This window comes from Pollicipes pollicipes, unplaced genomic scaffold (genome assembly GCF_011947565.3).
Source record: "Pollicipes pollicipes isolate AB1234 unplaced genomic scaffold, Ppol_2.1 Scaffold_6138;HRSCAF=7277_pilon_pilon_pilon, whole genome shotgun sequence".
NCBI lineage: Eukaryota > Metazoa > Arthropoda > Thecostraca > Pollicipedomorpha > Pollicipedidae > Pollicipes > Pollicipes pollicipes.
In genome coordinates, this window is record NW_023596818.1 from 4,460,392 (window position 1) to 4,469,719 (window position 9,328).

The 9,328-nt window shown below is 47.4% G+C and overlaps 1 protein-coding gene across 1 annotated transcript in view; it reads right to left on the reverse strand.

The window, feature by feature from the left end:
* The window catches only part of LOC119106088 (ATP-dependent RNA helicase DbpA-like), a 42,769-nt gene that overhangs the window by 7,415 nt on the left and 26,026 nt on the right, over positions 1-9,328 (reverse strand). Inside the window, exons 11-12 of the mRNA XM_037229685.1 lie at positions 5,463-5,637; positions 4,393-4,657 (exon numbers count right to left, since the gene is read on the reverse strand). Coding sequence (XP_037085580.1) covers positions 4,393-4,657; positions 5,463-5,637 — 440 coding nt within the window. The remainder of the gene's footprint in view (positions 1-4,392; positions 4,658-5,462; positions 5,638-9,328) is intronic.

Sequence of the window (9,328 nt, forward strand, 5' to 3'; positions counted from 1 at the left end):
CTCTAAAGGGACGTTGGAAGCTGTACCGGGATGAGGGGGATTAGTCGCTACGGACCTTGTGATAATTATACATGTATACGTGCGGGCCCCGTCTAGTGTATGGCGCGGACCCGGTCGCACCCGACATCTCGGGTGGTTGGTTCGGAGATCTGCCGCCAGGCGGCCGTCACCCGGGCTGTCGGCAACACCGGCACTGGGGCCGAGGCCGGCCGCTAGGTGGCGGAGATAGCCGCACCGGGCAGAATGAGTGTCGTAGCCGAGTGCTGCGCATGTGCGAGGCAGTCAATGTCACACTCAAGGGCTACAAGCGTAATGCGGGACGTGATGAATGGTTTCTCTGGGCACTATGCACCGCGGTCTCTCGGGAGTAGGTGCTTGGGGACGAGCCAAAGAGGATGGGACTCTGTAGCCTTTACGGGGGATTCTTTTGTGTGTCACTCGATATCAGTACCCTGTTTATTGGTTCACATGAAATCTCCGCTCGTGCTGCTCTTTTGGTTAAAGCAGATCCATGATGTTCGGTCCAGTAATGTGTGTAATAAACAGGTACGGTGAACTTATATTTCCCTTCCCGCTGTCCTCTGCCGGGACTGCTCTGCGGTGAACACCAAACCAACTCTCTCGGGCCAGCACACCTAGATACCGCGTGACAGGCGGAGCTAGTGTGCATTCATCTGAACCACGATACATTGATGTGACCAATTCGTGTGATGTGATCATTCGCGGTAACGGCTGGCACGGTTCGCTGGCCAACGGCGCGATAACATAACATCTCAAAGCAAATGTACGCTTCGAAAAGAGCCGCTGGGTGTAAACGACATTGGGAAGAGATGAAAATGAAAAAGGCAACCCACGCTTGCTTGAGAACGTACACCTTTTGTCAAAACCGACTAGTGAAACCCACTTCATAGATATGTTTGAGTCCGCGCACTCACAACCATTAAAGCAAGAGCACCGCTAGCCGATGCAGTTTCTCTCCCACGGAACGGCGCTGACCGCTGCAAAACCCAGCGGCAGGCGCCGGACGCGCACGAGCGACCACCTGGAAATGATGCTTCCGAAAGTCCTTCAAAATGCATTTGTACTGCCCGAAGCACCGACTGGGGCGTATTTTCGCCATTATGGTTGTTGAGAATCCCTTCTAGACAGCTTCAAAATACAGCTACAGCAAACATGGAAAATTGATTACTTTTCCAGATCCATCGCCACACCCCAGCAACAGTTCGCAGTACAGCAAATGTCAATCCATTCCTACTATAAATCCCAAAATCGTGCAGATGAAATTGCATGGTCAGAGTACATTCTAAACGTGCGGATTGATGTCCCAAAGCGTTCAAGAGACAACTTAACTTTTAGAAATAGCTAACTTGTCCTTTTACACAAGTTAACTTCTTCATCTGCTGGTTTGATTGCGCCTATTGTAATCCTCAGGGCGCCACGTCGCCTGCGGGCAAATGATATGACCATAGGTAGCACGGTTGCGTCGAAATTCACATCACTGATCCGATATGAGTTCGTTATGATCCAGCACTCAGGCAGGCCTTTGTCAGTCTTGCGTTCCAAAAGCTTTCACAGGAAGCTGGTAAACGCAACGGGATGGTAGTTGACTGGACCATGTGCGTCCTGGCCTGCTTTGTGATCGGAATTATTATTGCGTCTTTTCTTGTTTCCGAGAAAACAGGGCGGAGCCATAAGCCATAAAAAGCCATAAATATTAATTGTAGCGAGCTATCGGATAAATGACGAAAGGTTTAATTTATTCTAAACCGGTTAAGTGTTTCCGATGGACCACGGATGCAAATGGCCGCACTATAGCGATGGTAACGAAAATACGAAGTGGCTGTATTGGCCGGCGCCAGTGAGTAGTTTTCCGTGTCACGGCAATTTGGCAACCCCACTACGGGACGAGTTTGACCACAGTCTGCAAAGGACTGTTCTGAGAAAAAACGTCGTCCAATCGCCATTTTATATTGACATCTGATAGTGCTCCCACAGCAACAATGTTTAAGCTGCCGATACGATAATCAGTAGCTTAAATAGCAGCAAACGCTGCTATTTAACGCATAGAACTGTTCATGGGTGTCGATTTCTCAACATGATTGGCGGGCCAGAGCCTTGGAAGTCGCCGTAAGGAGACGGCCGCGCGTAAAAACTTCTCGGATACTGTCCACTTTTGTTCAGGCATCACATGAGATACATAAACATACACATACACACAGACAGACACACAGACAGAAGACAACATACAGACACACAGACAGACACGATAAACACACATACAGACAGAACATACAGACAGACATCATACACACACACACACACACACACACACACACACACACACACACACACACACACACAACACACACACACACACACACACACACACACACACACACACACACCACACACACACACACACACCACACACAACACACACACACACACACACACACACACACACCACAACATATATATATATATATATATATATATATATATATATAATATATAATATATATATATAATATAAGCCAGCGACAACACCAAGATAGTCTTGGTGCGAACTAAGGAGCGAGCCGCGCCGAAGCGGGGGTCATCGGCTTCGGATAACACAACGCGCTCATTTTTGCGAAACTTGCAATTTTCACGTGACCCAGACACCCTCTGCCAGCAGGCCTTGCTCGTGTGGAAATCTTCTTTAAAAATTCTTACCGTTTAGCTTGTACATGCTTGTAATGCAGCGCGCGCCGAAGCGCGCGTCATCGGCTTCGGACAACATGCCCACCTAGGCCGAGCGCGAGCGGGCTTCTTTTGTCTGGCAAAATCACCTCCAGCCTCGCTTCCATTCCCAATTAGAATGCAGATCGTCACCTGTATTTGTAAAAGCTCTCAACGCCTGGGCCACAACAGTTCATCGCTTCACGCGGGCCCGGCGCAGAACCGCGTGACAAATCTCCCCTAACACGCGCTCGGCTGGGGGTCAAATTAACCCCCAAAAGGTTTTTCCAGAATGGATTCTGAACTGCACAGCGCAACTGCGCCAAAATTCGCATAACTATAGAAAACTGAATAGCGAATCGTCTGACATAAATATTTGGATTCACATTGTAAGTTCGCTGACCTATGGCAGGTTAGAGTCAGGTCAGGGTTTCAGTGAAGGCAATTCCTAGGGAATCGTTCAATCTGATCCAATAACGAAGTGTTAGACGAAGCCAACTCTGGGATACTTTCTTCGGTAACACAACAACTGATGAATAAATTAAATTGACGTAGGTTCAGGTATGAAGGTCAGACCAAGGTCCAAACCAACCTGCTTTAATACTTAAGCGCTTCCAATATGAGGTAGATCCTGGTGTTGATTTCGAAATTGTTGATGACCCGGGACCGCATTATTCACCTTCCATGGAGTTGTTTAAGGTCGGAATATGTAACTGACCTGGAGTGAACTCGGTCAACATTTTGATTTTAGGAACAAACTGCCTAGCGTAATCTTTGTAGCTTATCCAAATGCAACACTCAAAGCGGTCTTGTATGATTTTGGTCACCATGATCTTCAAAAGGTCAAACAAAGTGTCTGACCTTACATAAGCATGTGACCTTTTGATAATAACAGTTATCTAGGTTCTTGGGACACTTAAGACACCAACCTGGAATTTGACATTTGCGACCTTATTTTACCCGAAGATCATGACCTAGGAGCGTCAAACTTTGACGTAAGTGAGTTCAGGTACAGGTTAACGCACCCTGTGAATTTGGTGTCTCCAGCTTTCTTTCTTCCTAAGATCTTAGCGGGCTCAATTTACCCCCCACCTAAGCGAAGAGCATCCAGTTGGCCAACCAGGCGCGTGTTAAAAGGTGCGTTTCAAATTTATATGGGCTTTTAAACTGGAGTAGCCATCTTGAAGACCTCTTGGTGCTGCTCACAATTCTACTCATCTTTAGACCTAGGTCCTTCTAATTTCTGAGCAATACGCCCGCAAAATGGAGAGAAGTATGTCTGAGAAAGTATTTCGAAGTCACCCTGTCATTCAGGTATATATATATATATATATATATATTATTATATATATATATATATATTAATATTTATATATATTTATATTTATATACACACGCGCCAAAGTTTGTATGGATAAGCATCGACTGGCATTTATGCGCGTCACGATGATGTTTTCACCGGACCGCCCGTCTGGGGGTGCCCTCGTCGTACCCAGTTTCCTGCGTCGCACCGACTTCTGCTGGGTGGACTTCCACCCAGAACGCGTCGCAGACCGAATTGTAGCCTAGCGGCTCCATCATGTGTATCACGGACGGCACGTCGGTTGCGACCACGCAAGGCAGGCGGCGCTGCAGGCAGAGCCGGGTGAGCTCGGCCATCGCCAGCCGCGCCAGGCCTCGCCGCCGGTGCGTCTCCAGCGTGCGCAGGAAGCCAAGCACCGCGTTTCTGTTGAGAACCGCCCAGCACACGAGCTGGCCGACAGACGACGACGCCATGTCATTATCAGTGGCGACGAACACGCCGGCGCTGAGGCCCACCGTCATGCCGTCACGTATCACACCGTCGATATCGGGAAGATCCGCGGTGTACGGCCAGAAGCGCTTGACGGTGTCCAGGTGTATGCTGTCCAGCGGCCTCACGAAGACGCCCGGCGGGCTGTGAACGAGTGTCAGGCGGGCATACACAGTCAGCGGAAGCATTACCTGTCAGTGCTGCGTCATATATCCCTGGGCTTAGTACATGCAGTCGGCAGGGTGGTGTAGTACACATAGCTGAAGAAAATGGCGAAAATTATACGCGAACCATTAAATTGTGTTAACGTTTTACCTCTGAGGCATTCGCCGACCGCGGTCTCCTGGGGTGGGCTTTCTACAGGACATCTCTCGATAGACCCACCAGATTCGAAACGTTCATGTGGCAAACAGCATTACGTAGGAACCATTTCCGGATGTTGTTCACATGTCAAGAGACTGATGACGTCACAGGCTGTTTAAATGTTTGAGCATCAAAAAAAAAATTCTTTATTCATCGGCCATTTTTATCGCCCGGCCGCGTTGGTGCCGGTAATTGCACATCTCCTGTTCAGCACCAAGCTAAAAAGTGGAATATCATTGCACTTCAAAACCTTGTCGTGATGTTAACGATGGTGTAGGTGTGCTTTCTCTTGTCTCATGATATCTTTGTGGGTATTAACGTGCTATTCATTGAAAAATACATTTGCAGGCTGACATGGGCTAACACATAAAATGTCGTCGATGCCTTGCAAGTATACGGTTTTGGGCAATTATATTAAACACCAACAGTAACATGCTGATGTTCAAATTAAGCAATATAAAGGTAATTTGAAACACGGCTAGGCTGTATCGAGCCAGACCAGCCTAGGTCCAAGAGTTGCCATGCTAACACAACATCCTCGGCCAGCTCTGCCTTTTCTCTCATAAGGGCAGGAGAGCACACGCACCAGCAGGTCGGCACATCTTCGGCGGACGAAAGCGCCTCCTTGACGAACAACCGAGCGACGGCGTCGAGGTGTCCGTAGCTGAACCCTCTCTGTTGACGGACGTAGTCCAGCATCGGCTTCAGGTAGCAGGGCCAGCCGTCGGCACGGAACGGCACCCCCACAGGCGCTCGTGCAGCTCAGGCGCCAGCATGGCGGCAGTCAGGCGACGCATGCTGGCTGCGTCCCCGGCGCGAAGGTGTCGACCACGTGCAAGTCAGGCATGGTCAACTGTCGGAGGTCGGCAGGAGGGAAGTCGGGGTCAGGTCGAGTTGGAGGGAGTGAGCGCATGAGGCCGGCTGAGGTCAGGCCTGGTCTGTCGGTATGGAAATGGGGCGTGCAATTACGGGAGGGAGGGCTTCCAGAAGAGCTGTGTAGCAAATTTATTATTGCTGGCGCAATGGTTAGACTAGTGTAGACGTTGCTCGTGCCAGTCTTCGTCGTTAGTCAGAGAAAGATAAATGTTGGCAGTCAAGAGGAAACTGAGGGAACATTCAGAGGGAACGGTTCATGGTCACGGATTCCGGAAATGTGATAGTTAACCAATGAGAAGCGAGTACGACATAGCAGATGGTCGGCTAAGCCAATCACAAAGTAGGGATTGCTTGGCGATCCCAAAACTATGATGCAACTGACCGCTGGTGAGGTACTGAAGGCCACTTTTTAAAGCAGCATCAAAGCGCAGTAAGGAAGACAGGCATAGTACATGTTCCGATGGGACGAATGTCATGTGGAGAGAGTATTTTCACATAGATTGAATGTTTTCTAGCTTTGCTTCGTCCTAGCCACTTTTGAGAAGTATAGATACGTGGTCTTACGACATCTAGAGACTTTTAGAATTCCTAAGATTTTATTGCCGTGAAATATAAATTTTTTACAGGCGGATATCCAATCCGCACGCTTTTTATCCACTGACCGTAATTATAATAGACACGAGCGGCTTCGATGTGTCGGGGCTTGCGTAGATCCAATGCTCGCACGTGTTGACACCGCTCTGGATCAGGAGCAGCAGACACCTTATCTGTAAGGAAAGCGGGGTCCATAATTAGGTGACAATGGTTCGCACGCCATCATCCGGAAGCTTTCTAGGTTGACGGCAAGTAAATGTTTTCGCAAGACCTATTGGCTTAGGGTGTTAGACACATTTGGTGAAGCCGAGACGAGAGCTGCGGCGAGGTGGACTAGCACCTTTTCGGGTGAGAGAAAAGTAGGTACAACATAAGCAGCACCGTTTCGAGAACACTGCATCAGGAGCACGGCGGTGTTACCCACAACGCTTGGCGAGTTGACCACCCTGAGAACCGTATCCACACCAGCGCCCTCATCATTTGCCTCGAGGCAGTATCGTTATCACCCTGACCCATGAAGGCGGGATATCGTCGTATTGATTCTCAACGACAGGAGCGAGGGAGATCTCCAGGATTGGGGGCTTAAGCCATTTCGCTCTATTTCTTCCATGCACCGCGTAAGCATAGTTGCAGTCACATGCAGCCTGCCCCGGACAAGCGGGTTCACGAGAATGGTAGATGAAGTAAGAAAGAGCATAAATGGTCAGATGAGTTCTCGGAATCGGACGCGAATTATGATCGGATTGAAGGGAGTGTTTCGCACTGGAATATATTGAAACAAGCATTAGATATGATGAAATAATGCGACTTATAATTAACGTGAAACAGTGGAAAGGGATGCTCTTGACAACACAATTTTTTTTATTTAGCGCTATGCACTATGCGCTTCGATGCGTCATTGTTTGATTTCGTCACCGTGCGTTGCACAATACTATTTGGGAGCCAATTGACGATCATTTTATCTGAAAATCTTGCTCACGAACGCCAAATATGAACGACTTTACCAATTATGTTTTTCATGACCTTGCTCATGGGCTATGGAATTGACAGGGTTTTATTGCTGTTATTATGACAGCATGAATGCCAAGGTGCTCTTGAAATACTCTCGCGGAAAAGGTCTATCCGTCTTCGCCGACGTATAGCTCCGAAACTAGAGTGGTTTACATCTCAAAGGGGTCTTGGCTCTGAAATGTACCGAATGGTCACCAACATGGCCATTTCAGTTCAAAGCCTCATTGAAATGTGGAGTAGTCATTTCGGTTGGATTTTAATGCCTATTACGTGTTGTGGTGCATAAAACAGGAAGCTATACCTTTTTCCTGGTTCATAAGGACTTGAGATTTTTCATCCAATAACATAGAGTAGCGCTGTAACTGATGGTATGAATTCAAATAAACACCCAAAACTCACGGAAAGACTTGGAGAAACGCCCTTGTCTCACGGATATATATTAAACTCGCGACGAAGCATCACGGGAAAGGTACCAAACACGAGCAGACAACGATATTTAGCTCAGCGAACACTTCCAGTCGGTGCTCTTATTTCTCGGGAGATTGAAGGACTAGAAGTATGTGCTCTCGTACAAATGTTCAATGACGCAATCACACAGGATGTATTTAAGAGCAGGCTTACTTAAAAGAGATTGTACTGTCTAAAGTAGCCTTTTCCGCTTAAAAATACGTTGTTACTTATAAGTGAGGTTGTATTTAGTGAGCAATATGAGCTATTTATCATAGACCGTGAGATAGTTTGCTCGCTGCAATGTCTTCGAATGTACAACATTTTCTTGAAGCCAAGTTTCTTGAAGACGATGATATTCTTCTTCGCCTTGAGCGCTGCATACCCAATGGGGTGGAATGGACATGAATTACGTATCTATGGCGTCATGCATGCAGGGGCAGATCCAGGATTTCATCAAAGGGGGCCACGCAACATTGTGGGCCCCAAGGGTTTGGCCCCCCCCCAAAAAAAATATCCTTGCATTCCGGTCAGTACATTTTAAGAAAACGGTAAGCAGCATTCATTATATATATATATATATATATATATATATATATATATATATATATAGACCAATATGATAATCCACCCTATAGTGCGCAGTCCTATCAAGCTGTCCGTGCTACAGATGCATATGCATAGAGCTTATTCATGCTCTACATATCATATTAAATCCTGTAATTTCGAGGCTATGTATTTCGGAACAACATCAAAATCAGCCCGAGTTTGCTGCTAACAATCGTCAAACCAAGAACGGACTAGATTCCTGGCTTATTTACGGCTAGCCGGCTGGGCGATGTTATCAGATGATGGTTGATGACTAATGCATATTTATATCTTTGTTGTGAAGTAAGACGAAATATCCTAGCATTCAAATCGTGTTAAATCACAGCGCGGTCTCCGGCGTTGGCAGCTCTATCCAGCTTATAGAGATCGTTGATGGTGTGGTTGCTTGAGCTTGGACGTGGCAATGGTTTTGAAAGCTGGGGACTGAAGCTCTCAGCCCACATCAGAGCCCAAATGTAAGACGGCTCATTTGTCGTCTTTTGCCACAGTACCCTTTTCCTTTTCTTGACGTAGCACGAGGGTTGTAACAATGCTTCGTTTGCGTAAATATTGCCTGCGTTACCTTCCACTCTAACCATCCAAACTTGCATCTTGGTTACAATGGCGTGACGGTATGTTAAGCCGGGGATTGTAGTTTGAAATTCATATCAATACTTGAATCGCTCACGTCTCAGGCACATTCTCTGGTCGCCACCGCTGCTCGCAGATAGCACGTAGCCGCACCTTGGGCTGTGATAACATCACAGAATGCTTGTCGCAGAAATGTTTGGATACGCGTGGACGTGCAATTATGAGCACCTGATCTTTCACGACCCATTTAAAACCACGACAAGTCAGTGAAGTCTTGTCGCGCTCAGGATACTTACCTTAGCTGTGATTGGGCCCAGCTTTCAAACGGGCCAAAGATGGTCTATA